The 16,362-nt window shown below is 38.5% G+C and overlaps 1 protein-coding gene across 1 annotated transcript in view; it reads left to right on the top strand.

The window, feature by feature from the left end:
- ARFGEF3 (ARFGEF family member 3) overlaps positions 1-16,362 on the top strand; it is an 84,531-nt gene that overhangs the window by 25,173 nt on the left and 42,996 nt on the right. Inside the window, exons 5-10 of the mRNA XM_041470050.1 lie at positions 7,154-7,276; positions 8,755-8,797; positions 9,747-9,825; positions 11,690-11,794; positions 14,480-14,804; positions 16,150-16,262. Coding sequence (XP_041325984.1) covers positions 7,154-7,276; positions 8,755-8,797; positions 9,747-9,825; positions 11,690-11,794; positions 14,480-14,804; positions 16,150-16,262 — 788 coding nt within the window. The remainder of the gene's footprint in view (positions 1-7,153; positions 7,277-8,754; positions 8,798-9,746; positions 9,826-11,689; positions 11,795-14,479; positions 14,805-16,149; positions 16,263-16,362) is intronic.

Below are 16,362 nucleotides of genomic sequence, written 5' to 3'. Positions count from 1 at the left end.
CATTTTCTTCTTGGAGCACTCAGCATGTCATTGCTAATGATGTGTGAGTTCTCTTGTACCAGATATAGTCCTTATGTTCTGAAACCCTGGTGCATTCAAAATGCTGAGCAGCATTTATGGGTTTACTAATTCATAGCAGACACACTCTCCTCTCCCTCCACAATTAAAATCTGCTGTTTGGTACGGTGACACAGTGTAAATGACTTCATTAATGTGCTTTGTTTCTCTTGCCCTTGTTTTCCTTCAAGGCCAAAGAGTGTGACATGAGCAGGTTACCAGTTATTCTGACAAATAGGGGGACACCTCCTGTCCAAACTATTTTGCAGAAATACTGGATGACTTTAAATGTCAAACTAGTGAATGAGGTAAAGTGCTTCCTATCAGGGATTTCCTCCAAGGAGCAGGATATGAGAATCACCTGACACACATTGCATCCAAGTTTACTAGCCTGCAAATAAAGTAAGGAAAGACTTCTTTTACAAATCCCACAAAGGGATTAGAGGTGGTTGCAAAATAGTTTTCTTTGTAAGTTATAAAGTTTTGAACCTTTTCTCTCTTTCTTGCTTGCTTTCCTACACACTGTGCTTATTTCATGTGCCTCCACCATAAGCTCTTCAATGTGAGAATTGCTTTGTACTACAGATATGTACTAAGCACTTAAGGGAACTTGGCTAACAATGCTAGGCAGCCTTACAATCTAAAAATGTTCCCACTTTTTTCCTCTTCAAGAGGTCACAGAATGGTTTGAGTTGAAAGGAACCTTAAAGTTCATCTAGTTCCAATGCCCCTGCCAAGGACAGGGACACCTTCCACTAGACCAGGTTGTTCAAATCCCCATCCAACCATTAAAGTGTGGAATCACACAGAATCACAGAACGGGTAAGTTGTAAAGGACCACAGTGGTGATCTGGTCCAATCTCCCTGCTCAGGAAGGGTCATCCTAGAGCACATGGCACAGGATGGATAGACATTGTGATGTCAGTTTAATGAGATTGCACTTCATTTTGTTTCCTGTGCATTTTGTTTCTATTGACATATCAGAAGCAGAGTTTTCTGGTTTTGTTTCTACTTATTGTGAATACCACCCATGTGCATGCTCTTATGCTACATTTGGGACTGTATCCTGGGACTCCAGGGAGTAGGAATTATATTTCTTGTTCCATCATGGTCAGAGCTTCAACAGTTACTAAAATAAATACTTCCATTATGAATAAACCATTTATGGAAATGTGATCTCATTGGGCATTTGCAAGATAATGCATGCCAATTAAAAAATTGTGGAAGTTGTGTGACTTTGAAACTATCTCTACAGTCATATAAGTTCCTTCTTTAAAAAAAAAAAAAAAAAAGAAACAAAATTTGGTTTAGAGTCCATACCAATCAGTAAAAGCTGGTTTTCAATTTTGTTTTTTACTGGAATTGCTTTCTAGTTATTAAGAACTGCTTTGTAGTTGTTTTTGCTTTCCATACCAGTGGTTGCAAAAACATGTTATTGCCCAAGAAAGCCTCTATCTTTCTTTTCTTTAATTTTTTAAGTACAGATTGCTTGAGTTAGTACATGAATAGTTAAGCAGTCTGTGGGGGTATCCTATCTGGAGACTCAGTGTTTTCAGTGGATTGGAATTATTAAGTTTGGGTTTTTTAGGTTTGTTTTAGTCCCATTTTTCATCCAGTAATTTAAAAGAGGAGCCTGCTGTCTTCCTGTTTGTTCCACATAAAAGGGAAAACATGCAAGTTAAGTGTTTGGATCATTGCCATGACTGTAAATGAGCCCTGCAGCAGTGCTGATGGAAATCATAGCTGAGAGGAGTCTTGTGTATTGGTCAGAGACGTGTTTCAGAACTTACAAATGATTTGTGAGGGAAAGTGGTAGCAGTGGAGTAAGCCGAGAATATACTGGCTGATAACTTGTGCTTCTGTCATTTGATTCCATCAGATCATATGCCCTTTCTCTAGCTAGTGGATTCCCAGATCTTATTTTTTACAAAGAATAGCAGTCAAACTTAGCAGTCTTTTTGCTGAAATTCTCTTTTGTTTCATAGCAAAGTTTTGATCATCACTTCCTTACTGAGCTTGATCTCTGATGTTTCTGTCATTCACATGTTGCATGCAGGTTTTTGGCATTTGTGACAGAAAGGAATATATGTATATGTGAGTGTATATATACATATGTACTAATTTCTCACAATTCAGCTCTATAAAAGATGGAAATTACAAAAAAAAAAAAGAGGGAAGAAAAGATTTTGAAGAGCAAAGGCTTAAAAGAATGGCTGAACTGGTGTGTCCTTCCATGAATTGTAGTGTATTGACATCCAGGTTTTGATCTGTGGAAAACACATCCTACAAAGCCAAGATGGGACAGGAGAGCAGAAAATCACATGAAGTAAATAAGATTTTACAAGTAGGGAAAATCAGGACACACAAACCAGTGAATAGGACTAGTCATGGATGTCCATCATGGTTCTTAGTGTGATAAGAAGAGATTTGTCAGTGGGAGGTAACACTTGTCTCTCTGTGTTTAGGAACTGTGTTCTACACCTGTGTTTTACACAGCAGTGTCTGGAGGATACAAATCAGTTTTTCCTTGAGTAGTGAATATATATTTTTAGGCAGCTGCTGAGCTCTCACAGCCATTAGAAATGTCAATACAATTTCAGTGTAATTAATAGCTGAGGCCCCACAGCTGACTGTGAGGCTGGCCAATAGTTAAGAATCTAGTTAGTGCTAAACAAAATTGTTTAGCTTCAAAGTTTTAATTTTTTCACTTATGGACTGAGCTGCAGATGGAAATAACAGACCTTATAACTTATGTACTTATTAGCCACCTGAGACTGAGAATTTTATTTACCTTTCTGTTGTTCTATAGCATTTGTTCTGAGGACAAGAAGAAAGGTACCACTGTTCCTTTTCACTGGCACTTGTGCATGCACCAGTAAATGTTATGGATTGCAGAGAAATTTGTGGTGTTCCTGTCAAGAAATACAAAGTACAGCATTCTTAATTGTTTGCAGTTAGAATTAGCTTGCTTTCTCTGGCAAGTTCAAGTGCTGTGTAGCTTGTATCTCTCCTTGTAATATTGAGGTGGCTGTATAACACTTTTAAGAAATTCCATTTTGTTAATTTCAAAGAAAAGAGAAATCTTGAAGAAGGAATTTGGCTCAGAAACTTTGCTCCAAAGATAAATGCTAAATATCTAAAAAAGACTTTCTAGTGCAGGACTATTGTAATTCATAAGAGCAGTGTGCCCTTTTCTGTTGTCGCTACCTCTAGTATTTGTCCACATTATTCAGCTTTTATTTATGAAGGACTGAGAGTCAAATCAAGATATCATATACAGAAAACTGTAAAATTGCCATTACACAATGCTTTACTTGGAACACGTTTTGTAGTAAAATCATCTGTAAGAACAGGACCAAGCTCCTTATTGGTATTTTATTTACAAAACAAAAGTGCAAACAAATAGAAAACCCTACAAACTTAGAGCAAGATGTGGCATCCTGTCATGAAGTACTTAAGAAATAGGAAACTTAGCAGGTTTTCTGCTAAGAAAAACACTTGTAAAGGTGCAGTGCATTTCAGTGTATTGTAGCTTTTCAGTATGGCTCAAATAATGCTAAACAGTTTATTTATGTCCTCCTTCAGGAAAATGTCGCACTCACCTGTGGACAGACTCTTCTGTAGTTTGCTTCTAGTTAACAGCCATTAATGTTGACTTATCTGATGCCCCAAATTTCCTTGTGAAGCAGAGTACAGTAGTTCTGAGTAGGGCTGAGAAGCTGTAGGGACCAACACATTAGTGTTAATCATCATTAGGACTGGTATTACCTTATGCCTAGTGTGGAGAAATAGTTGTAAGTTGGGCACGTTTGGGCCTGCATGGGAAGGCAGTCTTTGCAGTTTTTCTCACATCTCTCACAGACTTCCTAACATGTGAGGCAAAAGCTGATGAATTCAGCTTAGTGCAGCTCTTGGCTGTAGGTAAAGAGCTTGAGATTAAGCAAAGTGCTTGCTGGCAAAAGCATTTAATGACTCTGAACCCTTCAACTTTCAGTCTTTAAGAGGACCACCTGAGACTGGGGGGAAATGGTCAATCAGTCATGGTCTATGTGGCACAAACTGTAGAAATAATCAGAAATAGTATTTTCTGTTCTCTCTGTAAACAATAGGGTTGTTATTCCTCAAAAACATTCTGAAAATTGGCAGTTATCTTTCACAGACTTATGTGAAACTCTGCTGATTTTGGTAGTTGCACATCACTTTTTTTTTCTCAGAAGGCCAATCTGGTTTTTACAAAGCTTTGCTAGTGTACTGATACAAATTAGGACAATACTAGTTCTTTTCTTTTATGGTGAACAAGACTCTTAATGCATGGTGAGATGTGCCAGCAAAGCAAGCAAAACTCCTTTCCTTCAATGAATTGGAACAAGCAGTAATACAGAGTGTACTTGCCTCTATTTGGAGTGTTTGGGGATACAGTTATTTTTTCCACACTTCTTGAGAAAATACTGCCTCAGGTTTCTCTAAATAGCCTAGGTCTTTCTAAATAGCAAATCCTACCAGGCACATACATGTTTCCACAAGTTCCTCCTGCCCAGGCTTTAGGTAAGGCAAAGACTTTAACAGCTGGCATCACTATGCCTTTGTATCTGAATTATCCAATATACAAGCAATAGGAAATAGAAAATAATTTCTCAGTTCAGCATTTGGTTAACCTTCTGACATGCTCTAAGGGAAAGGTGGCAAAAAGGAGCTTTCTGTTCCAGTGCCCATGCTATTTAATATTTTTTTCCAAGTCAGTCCCTTAGTTTTCCTTGCCTGCACTCTGTAGCAAGTAGAACCACTGCAGGATTGGAAAGGTGCTGCCTTCATTATTGGTGGAACTCCCTGAGGACTCTCTCTGACAAACAAAGCTACAGTCTGGCCATTTTGCATTGCCTGATTGTTTGCAATTCATGTGTACGAAACAATGGCACTCGAAATCATTCTGAACCTTATCAGCTTCAAATTAAGGAAGCATCCAACATGAAGATTACTATAATTTGTGCCCTAACTATTAATAGTATTGAAAATAGATTAGTAGTATTAAAAAGAGATGAAATCTTGCCCTGTGCACCTTCCCATGCTTGCCTAGACACCTGCAGGAAAATTTAGTTGATGCTGTTGCTTGTTTTTATGTGTGTGTTTGTTGCTCCAGTGTGCCTTCTGGAGGTTTATTTTGTGTAACTCTGTTGTGTTTCATTAGCTAACCCGTCTGTGTTTTGCTCTTAGTTGTGTTTTGCATGCCATAGAGCTGGAAATCCCCGAATGCATGAAATGATCAAAATGTCCATTGCACACCTCTTTGGAGCCCTGAGCTCTCGCATTTTTACTGCTGCTTCTTCATCAGTGGCTTTTCAAAAGGTACCTTGTCTAGCCATTTAGAACACAGGCCTTCTGTAAGATTGCAACTCAAGTATTGTTTGCTTATTAGCTTGCATGGGGAGGGGAGAGAAGGAGGAGATATCAACCATGCTCCTTCCAGACAGTCAGCCTACCTCTAAGAATGGTACTTCATTAATTAATTCAGATACTCTAGAAGAAGGCTTACAGTTCAAAAACAATTATCTCAGCAGCACTGGAATGGTTTGGCCTCTGTGAAGGGCTGTATGTAGTTAACAAGCTTTTAGGGTTATTTTGTCCACTGGGGTTTAAGTGATAGCTGAATGATGGGCAGAATTGGTCCAGGCCACCTTACAAGAACGTCTTCATCAATGACCTATTGACAGCTTGGTTTCATTTCAATAAGAGTTAGAAACAATCAAGAGTCTTGTTTATGTGCTCATGTCAGTACTGATTTGACTATGTAAACAGATCACCTTAATTTTTCCCCTCTTAAAAACTCATCCTCATTAGGGAGCTGTAAAAATGACTTTACATTATATGATATCCTTCTCATTCAAAAATGTACACCAGATGCCTTTATGTATACTCCTTATGCATATAATTTATACTACATATCTATATTTTTAAGAACTAATATTTTTAATAATTTTTCACAGCTAGTTCCATTTATATTTACGTTCTTACTTGCTATATATATCTAAACAATGGCAGAATAAAACCACTAAAATTGAAAAATATAAAAGTATGTGAACAGTCATTTACTTTTATTTTTTGGTTGCTTGGTTTGGATTTGGGGGATTCTTGTTGTCATTGTGAATGATAAAGCTTAGTGCAGGACAAAGGACCAAAACTGCTTCTTTAAGAAGACTGTGTTGTACAGTTCTGTCACAAACCTGCTCAGCTCCATCAAGGCTTTCATCTACTTAGTAGTTACTGCGCAATGTGCTTACACTGTTTACTCCAGTCACAGCAGGTCTTACAGAGGTCTTTGTCCTCCCACAAAACATGTGATGAAGGATAGAAACTGCACTTTGCAGTGGGCTGTCCCCAGGATCCTAGCTGTGTAACACTTTAGCAGCCATTTGTGCAACATCACCTGGGCCAAAAGTCAAGCATAACTCTGGGCATTGTCAGAGATCTGCCAGCAGCTGGGTGTGGAGTTGGGAACTGGATGATCCATCAGTGTTCCTGTATTGCTGCCTTGGTTCCCATGGGATCTCTGAGAAGAGGAGCCCTCTGCTGGATTGACAGTTATCAAAATGCAATTATTTGTGTTATTTATGGTAAGGTGCTATTGTATTTCCTGTGTTGAGAAAGGCCTTAAAGGCTTTCAGATGTGTTACGGTATGTAATTATTATAATAGAATAAGTGGCAAATACCTGTACATCAGAAGCAACAAGCTTGAAGAATTGGAGGGTATTTACATTGCACACATAGACTTGCAGCGAGGTAGTTACAATAAGTATCAAGAGATGAATAATCAAAGCAGCATTCAATGAGTTCTGTACAAAGTGAGACAAGTACCAAAATCACTTGGGTTTGACAGGAGACTTTGCCAGTTTTGCCCTACCATTCCTGCAGCTGTGTGACTCATGAGTGACTTGACTTTCCAACCAAGACTGCTAAAAATTTCTAATGCGCTAATAAAGCAATAAGAAATAGTTAGGAAGGCTGACTATCTGCATGTGAGAGACCTTGGTATCCTCCTAAAAAGTGTTCCTGGTAAGTGGGAGTTGATCTCTTTGTGCTGCTGTCTTGTTTCCTCATCAGGTTTGCATTGAGACATATGTATCTAGCTGTCACCAGCGGAGCATTAACACCGCTGTGCGGGCAACCCTCAGCCAAATGTTGAGTGACTTGACTTTACAGTTACGACAAAAGCAGGAAAACATGGTGAGCCTTCTGGCATCAACAAATGGTTCCATGTCCATGGCTGCATAGCGTTTTGTTCTCATTCATCTGAATGCCTTATGGCTTGTATTTGACACTTCCTCAATTAATCCTGTTTAAAAGCCTTTTTGGGCTCTGACTATGCCTGCCTCGGAGCGCTCACATTGTCAACTCTAGTTGGCTGGTTTGTTTGTTTTTTTCTTTGCATTAAATAAAAGAGACTTTGTTCTCATGTCAGGCTGCCTCAGCCTTTTCCATTCTTTTATTTTGTTTTCTTGTTTTTCTAAGGTGTATTGAAATCCTTTTGCCAAACCTTTTGCATGACAAATATTTACATAGCAAAAACAGATTCTCAGCTAAGGAAAGTGTAATTGAGATTTTTCTTCTACTTTTTAATAGAAGAAAATTTTAACTTACTAAATTATTTTTCTCTTTGTTAGCAAAAAAAAAAAAATTTTACTTCCTTATTAAAATCCATGAGAGCTGTTTGAATGACATCCCAGCACATTTTCAACTGCAGATGTTCTGGGTACATCTGGAATTACATTGGCTTCTTACATTGTTTGTACTGTTTTGTATAAAGCCATATTGTCAAAGAAGTACTATTTGTAAAAGTCAGTTTCTATTTATTAGGAAAATTTAAGGACTGTAGTTGTACAGTTTGTTTTCCTTACATCTGTTTTGGGTTAAGATGAACACTTCTATTTTGGATTAGTAGACTAGATTGATTTATTATTTTTGCAGTTGCTCAGCAGGATAAAAACAGTTTAAGTAAACTTGTCTCCTGTTGGTGCTAAGTAGGTTAATTTTACTAGCCAAAGCATTTACTGAAAAAAAAAAAAACCCAAACAAATAGACAGAAACATTTTGGGTCTGCAGATTCAATTTTGTTAGTTATTTTCTTAGCTGAGGAGTAGATAAAAGCATATGAGAACTGCATTTAGTTCCTGACATTTTGTTATTGATGCTTGAGAGAGTTTGGGTTGACCCTGTTGTGCATGATAGGAAGAATCCTGTACCACAGCTGAACCAAATCATGTATGAGGTCATTTCCATTTCCTGGCTGCCATTAATTCTGTTGGTTAACATTGACATTGTCAATGTTCTAAACTCTCTAATACTCAACTGATTTTGGTTTCTAAGTAGCTTGTGAAGTCTAAACTATGCTTTTTTCTCAGTAATTTTCAATGCAATTTATATGCCTAATTATTACTGAGTTGTTCTAGGTGTAGGAAATCCCTTAAGGACTTACAAAACTTTCAACTAAATGAGATGCAATTTCCTTTAATCTAAATGGCTGTTAAAACAGTTCTTAAGGAATTTTAAATATATTTTGCAAAAAGTTCACTTAAAAACCCTAACAAAAAGCCCAAAACAGATAGAGGACATGAATTTAAGAAAGTTCTGCTGTTAAAGTATTGCTTCTATAACGTTCCTCTGCCCCTTGCACCAATTACACCACCTTTGTCTTTCCTCAACAGATAGTTGAAAACCCTGACACCTTGCAGAAATTCAAGAGTCAAGGTATTTGTGATACTTTTTTAGTGACTCCTTCCAGTCCAGCTTTTTTATTCTCAACATTCTTTTTATCACCACAGTACTGTTTGTGATGGGAGTTGCACCCTCAGGATTTTCTAACTTGTCTATAGTTTGGTTACTTGTGATAAGAACTGAGCTAGCCCTGTTAGCTCCTGATATTTCCAGTTGTGTCTTCATTTGGACCATGGTGGCAGCATTGCACTCAACATAGTAATAAATTGTTGTTTCAAGGTGCTAACTTCTGTAATTAAGGGATTGCAGTGGTGTGGAAAAAGTTTTAATAAGTGCCTTTACTTCCTGAAATAAAATAGGTTTCCAGAGTAGAATGTGGAATCTGAAAACAATGGTTACTGTATTTCAGGCCAAAGATATTGTTCATATAATGACTACTTGCCTGGTGTTTATTTTACAAGAGAATGTTTTTCTATTCCCATTGTGGCTTAATTTTCAACATCTTCTAGTAGGACAAATAGTCTCTGGTTTTGACCTTCACTCAGGATTTCTGTAGAACTTGTGTGAATGGAGGCTAAAATCTTTGAAGAGCACAGGCATTCTGTTATAAGATCAGAAGATGGTCAGACATCAGAAAATGTGTAAGCAAGAGAAACTGCAGGGAGAGATACAGAAATTGGCTGCCATGTAGAAAACTGAGGCCAGTCTTTTTTACTATTTAATTATATACTTATTTTATTATCTGAATTTGATTTCAGCTAACCTTCTGTAAATGCATGTAAGCAATTAGTGCTCTCTCTGGGTTTAATACTGCTGCTTTTGCATTTTGTGGCGATTGCTTTCCAACTACATCTTATCTGAATTTTGGTAGCCTTGCTCCTTATTTAGAAACTCTGACCAGCTCTGAAAATCCATGCAGTTAATTGATGTTGTTATCCAACCTGCTCATATGTAATGCCTCTGATATTTGTCCTTTTTGGAGGTACTTCAGCTGAATCTCTTTGTGATGATGTTGTATCTGTCCTCACTGTGCTCTGTGAGAAGCTCCAGGCTGTCATAAAGTGAGTTATTTAAGTTTATAATTTCAATTTATTACCTGGAGGTTGAGAGTTTCACTGATGTATGTGATTGTACTGTTGTAGATCTGGAATGACGGAGTAAAGCTGTGCTTAAATAAAGTGTTTACTAGAGAAAGTGTTGTTCATGATGCATTAATTTAATCCTCGCTTGAAATGAGGAGCTAATTTGCCTTCTTTGTGCACTGTTCAGCTCTATAGAGCTTCCAGTAAATCTAATCTGGAGGTAACTTCCATACAGCAGCAAAATACTAATAATCCAAGAAGAAGTTTTCTTTTCTGACTGGAAGAACCATCATAGAGAGAGTAACAATTACAAGAGCCGTAGAAAGACCTAACAGATGCTATATTCAGAATGAATAAATCTGTCCTTCTTAGGTAGCCTTTATCTAATTGAAGTAATTTGTGCTATCAAAGGATTCCTCCAGTTTAGGAATATCATACACTCTACCTGCTTGAAAATGTATGATCTTAACTTCTAAAATGTGGTTGTTATGGACAGTAAGTGTGTTATATGCTGTACAATTTTCAGAAACTACCAGAGACAAAGATAGCACAGACATCTATGTGCAGTTCTTTTGCAGGCTTTCTTCCCATGAGTGTCTCTAATAACATCAGGATTACAGAGGAATCCTTACTTAGCATTATTTAATCAGTGTCAGCATCTGGGAAAATAAAATCAAGAGTGCAGGGATACCCTGTGCATGCCCATGCAAGTGTCAACTGCAAGGTGATGATCATCTGTGTTAAAACACATTGTAAGAAAAGCTGTTGGGAAATAAGGCATCTGTACCTGGAATGCATGTATCTTTCCAGATGGGTGTGGACTGTTGTGAGGAAAAATCTATAACCTTTAAAATATAAGAAGCCAGCAGTTTTCAACCCTCCGTAGCAGAGTTAGAAATCCAGCTTTGAGCCTCAGGATTCAGTGTTTTCTCCATGGCATGTGAAATGGGTATTGTACTTGGATACAAATTCATGTATGTGAACAAAAGGAACTCAGGCAGTTACAGAAAAACAGATATTTCTCACTCCTTAATTTCGATTCAGATAAATCCATTCTTTACAGCTTCCTTGACCTACAATCATATATCAGAAAGTGCATTCCTCCAGCTCTCGTGTCTAACCAAAAGAGAGTTATTAAATCCTGTTTTTCTTAGGAGTGAAAACATATTGTGGGTATACTTGCCATGGAGTTCTCCTTTCATAAGGTGGACCTCAGCCTTGCTTGTGTCCTGGATCCCGCAGCTGATAATAAGGGCAGGGGCAGGCACAGTACATGTTACAAGTGTACTGTAAATCAGTTCCAGGTGTCCGCAGGTTCTTTAATATTCTTTGTCATGAGACTTTCTTTGAGTTTATGGTTGTGACAGAGTTACTGGCAAGGCGCTGAAAGGCAGTCATGTTACCTTGGGACTTTCTGCTTGGAGACATTACCTTTTGACCATTGTGGCTGTCACCAAGAAAAAAAAAAAAAACCAGAAGAGAGTAGCCTAAACATGCTTCAGATTGCCTGAAGAAACTACCAATAGTCCAAAATGTTCTGTTGTCTCCTTTTCCTCTGTTTCAGGTTCCTTCCCAAGATTTTAGATTGAATTTGAGTACTTATTTGAGTTTTATTCTCCCTATTTTTTCACTTTTTTTTTTTAAGTAGTAGATCACTGCATGTGATCAGTACAAAATAAATGGGATGATACAGGTGATCATACCATTGTAAATTGATAGCAAGAAGGAAAATTAATCACTACTGTAAATTGTGGTATAATTTTAAAGTGAACTTAATGTGGTTGTTTTAGAAAGTTAAGTAATCTGTTTTAATATTGTGTGAATGGCATCTTTTCTTTGCCAGTGACAATCGTCAGCTTCAGCTTCTTTACTTGGAGTGTATCCTCTCCATGCTGAACAGCTCCTCCCCCAGCATGCACCAGCACAAAGGATTCACTGATCTAATATGGTGAGTACATCTGAAGACTAATGCAAATACTCAGTTTGTAAATGTAAAAGGATCTGCTCCCCCCAGCCTTGCAAAAAAACCTGTAAAAAGTCTCCAGGTGTGAGCAGAGATCGCTGTTAATCTACCATCATTTCCTTCTGTGCCTCACATAAAATTGGTTAGGACTGCCTGCTCAGCTGCCACATTAAATCTTGATCGTGAATTATCACTGTAATGAGGTCTAATGGATTTAACCAGAACAGAAAACCTCTTATGCTTTCTGCAGTAGTTTGGATTTGGATGTGGCATTGAACACAGAGATGCTCTGCTTGTTGTAGGAGGGTACTGTTGAGATTCTTAATGTTCTGATACAATAATACATGAAGATAAGCAAAATTAATGTCAAATGTGTGCTGGTGACCAGAAATGCTTATTAGGATCTGCATTGTGTAAGGTTTGTGGCTAAATAGTCTTAATGTTGCTTCTATTTTATCAAGAAATTCTCATTTTTAATACACGTCACAAGGAAGGATTGATGTCTTTGGTGTTCGTATCTACCTCTAAATTGATACCATCACATCAAAGCACCTGAAATAATCCTGCCTTCCTTGTGATTGAAATAGTGGGGGTTTTATAGCCTGTGGATAATTGAGTCATAGTAATAAAGCAAGAATGTAACTAATATGCAGTTTCTTGCAGTCTGTGCCCATCTTTTGACCTTGTCAGGTGATTGTATTAAGGAAAGATATATGTGACAGTTAATGACAAATATGTTTTTTGTGTTTTGACCCTGTAATTTTTGTAACTGAAGTGATTGACTTGGGCCCAGTTCTAAGGATGGAACATGTAGAGGCACCCATAACTCCCCTGCTGTCCCAGGAACATCAGTGGCAGCAAGACTGGGAGGTGTTCAGACTGGTAACACTTGGTAGTGTTGCACAAGAACCCAGTGCTGAGGTATAACATAAGAGCAGAACTCTCTCATGGCAGATTCACTTCAGAAGTTTCTGCCTTTGAATTTCACCCAGCCCTTTTTTTTCTGCTTATGTGACAGGCTGTGGGGCCATTCTGTGAGCAAGGTCACAGAAATTATCTCAGTTAAAAGAAAACACTTCCTGTTTTATTTTCAATTTACATGCTTTTGGCGATCCAGTTTATGCTGCACATCTACAGGTGTTTGTATCTGTAACTGTGTACCATGAGGGCAAGCCATCAGGAGTGGGACTTCTTAACCTGCACTGCTGCCAAGGAATGAACATGCATGCTTCAGCTACCTGCTTAAGGGGGAAAAAAAAACCCTAAAACACTAGGAAGATACAAAACAGTTTAAACTGCAAACATCGTTTTGAACATTTTATACACACTAATACATTAGCTGTCTGGTGAGGTTGTGATGCAAACTGGTAGCTGTCATTCTTCTTTAAAGAGCTGTTCCCTTCATGCACACAGCTTTCACTCTGATGGGCACTTTGTAGTCAGTTCCCAAAGAAGATAAAGAAGAGAGCAGACAGAGAAGATTTAGCTCTGCGTGCTGACAGCATTCTCCATAGTTTGATACAGAAATACTTTGACAGGACTAAGACGTGTGGGGAATATTTTGTTGCAACCTGTGATTATGCCTGCTTTGAGACAGGCATATTTCTTAAGCAGTGAATTGTTACGTTTTGAAATGTACTTGATTGGAGAAATAAATGGAATAAGCAGATTCAAAGTCATTATCTGATGTCCTATTAAAAGCTTTCTTTCCATGACTTAGGGAAGCTGAGCTGTTTCAGATATCTTGTTAAGAGAAGCAATGAAAATTCTAGACTGCATTAAACCTTGAGAAAATAAAATGTAGTTACCTATGAGGATGTGTTTTATGAATTGTTACTTGTAATAGGGTGCTTGCTCTAGGTACTCGCTTAAACCTCTGAGACGTGGGTGAAAACCAGATTTGGGACTCGTTCTCATGCAGCACTTGGCTTCTTAAATTAAGGTCTTGCAGACTGAAGTAAAATGTCAAGTGTGTGAGTGCAAAGCTGAGAGAGCAGCTAATGGATCAAAGCGCTGAGCTGGCTTTGGTCCCACAGAAGAGTGATCTGCTGGTGTTGAATCTCTTAACATGAGTGTTAGACAGTTGAAGGAAGAATGGGTATTTACTGTATAGTGGCATATATGTAGTATAGTGCACACTTTGAGTTATTGCAGAGGGCTTGCATTATGTTCTTAAAAGACAGCCAAACAGAGACTCACAACTAAGGGTGCTTACTAAAATAATGCATGTGCAGTTCAGTGGTTGAACATTCAGCCTTCTGGTTAACATAAATTAGTTCTTGTTTTGTCAGGTTTTTTTAAATCTCCCAAGGTGAATTGAAAAAGAGACACTGAGCAGTGGAAGCCTAGAATTTCTACTTTGTGATGGGCTGCAGCTGGTGAAAGAGGCAGGCTGCTATCCTGCAAAGGGACAGCACTGTGCAGCAACATGAACTTGCAAAATCACTGCCATGTTTCTACAGTACACAGAGGTCTTTCCATATGGACTAGCATGCTGATGCTTGAGAGATGAAAAAAGCCTGGCATAATTTGTTTTTCTATCTAACCACTGCTGTTTGACTGACCATTAAAACAAGAGTGTGTATCCCATTTAACCATGGGCTATTTTCAATCTGTTCTTGTAAGAGTATTTTTTTTCCAGCTACCATCTGCTGCTTTTCTCTTTCTCAGGAAGCAACTGTGTCCAGCCCTAATAGTAATCCTGGGAAATCCAATCCATGATAAAACTATCATCTCTGCCCACAGCAGCATCTGCCTTGAGGCTGATTCACCTTCCTCAGGGATCTCTGATCATGGCCGGGGTTCAGGTTGCTCTTCCACAGCACCTGCCCTTAGTGGGCCCGTTGCACGGACCATATATTATATTGCAGCAGAACTGGTTCGACTGGTGGGGTCAGTGGAATCCATGAAACCTGTGCTACAGTCTCTGTATCACCGGATGTTGCTTTACCCACCACCTCAACATCGAGTAGAAGCCATCAAAATTATGAAAGAGGTAGGACAATCACATGTGCAAATCCAGGCATGTAAAACAAAGTGTTTATTTAACAGTAAGTTTTGCCGATACGTGCACACCAATGCATTTCAAACCTTCCTGCCTAGGGATGTTGAAATTGTCCTTTCTGAGCACAGCTGGTACATCAGCACCACTCTGACAAATAGTTTGATGCAGTTGTAATAGCTGTATTTGTCTCCATAATACCAAGCTACCGTGGCAGCTCCGTCAGTGTTCATGCTGTGGTGCTGCATGGAGCAGATCCTATCGCTGAGTCACAACTGCTCTTTTGGGTGAGATAGAGCATAACGATCCAGTCTGCAACTTCTTTGGCATCTTTCCCCAGACACATCCTCACAGTGTGGTTTCCAGGCATGAAGGTGAATATATGCTTTGATTACATGCCCAGTTTTTGAAATCCAGTTTCTTGGAGCTTTTTTTGAATAGATACAAGAAAGCTGCCAATGGCTTAAGAAGCCATTTCAAGACCAGTCCATTCTGGCCTCTTTCCCAGTGTCTCTGAAAGCACTAGAAGTGAAACACTGGGAGACTTGTTTCAGCACTAGCTGAAATTATGGACTTTTCTGTTCCTCATGGGCACCTTTCTTCTAATGTTGTGGAAAACAAGGAAATTTGTGTAATTTATAGGAGCAGTGGTATCTCCTAGAGAATTTGTCATCTAGCTTGTGCATACCTAGGCTGTTCTATTTCTGAAAAATCTCACTTAACACCACACAGCCACCCACTTGGTTCCTATCTAAACTAGGAGTCATTCTGTCACTGTCTTTCTCTAATTTTAAACAATAGCAAGATGATAACTGAAGTTTTAGGAAAAGCTTTGTCTAGTGTTGTTTTGTGCAGGACATACCTGTTGCTTCTTTGGGCTTATTAGTACATGCTTGTTTGTATTTCCTGGTGGGCATTAACAAGGTGCCACCTAGCAGGTTGAGTCTGGTCACTTTGCCTATCTTTCCATGACTCCAAAATTGCATAACTAGGTGGCTGAGGAGAGAGGCTTCCTTTGGTATAAACTATAATAAAAAAATACTTATGTAGGCATAAAAATTGTCTTGTGTGCAGTATCAGATGAAAAATATCAGTCAAAAATGTAAAGCACTGGAGAACATTCTAAATGGGATTCTTGCTGAATATTCTCCTTTACTTGCATTTCTGTGTCTAAAAAGAGGAAAGTAGCTTCAATAAGTAGAACATCGCTGTGCCATTTTCATTTGCTGTGAGAAATTACAGTAGTGCTATCTTGGACTTGATAGAATTATGACTTATTTATTGTATTTAAATAATGCTTAGATAATCTTCTACTTACTTCTGTTTCCTTTCCTTTCAGATACTTGGCAGTCCTCGGCAGCTTTGTGATTTGGCAGGGCCCTGCTCTTCTGAGTCAGAATCCAAGAAGAGGTCTATTTCTAAAAGAAAGTCCCATCTGGATCTTCTCAAGCTGTACGCTTTGTTTCTTCCTTTATCCTCTTCTGTCTTAAACCTGTGCACACAGAACACTTAAGCAGTTCAGGAGCATACCCAGTATGAGCCAGGGTATCTG

The sequence above is a fragment of the Pyrgilauda ruficollis genome, unplaced genomic scaffold (assembly GCF_017590135.1).
Source record: "Pyrgilauda ruficollis isolate IOZ18807 unplaced genomic scaffold, ASM1759013v1 scaffold24, whole genome shotgun sequence".
Lineage (NCBI taxonomy): Eukaryota > Metazoa > Chordata > Aves > Passeriformes > Passeridae > Pyrgilauda > Pyrgilauda ruficollis.
The sequence above is the reverse complement of the archived record's forward strand: the minus strand, read 5'-3'. Positions and strand labels throughout refer to the sequence as shown.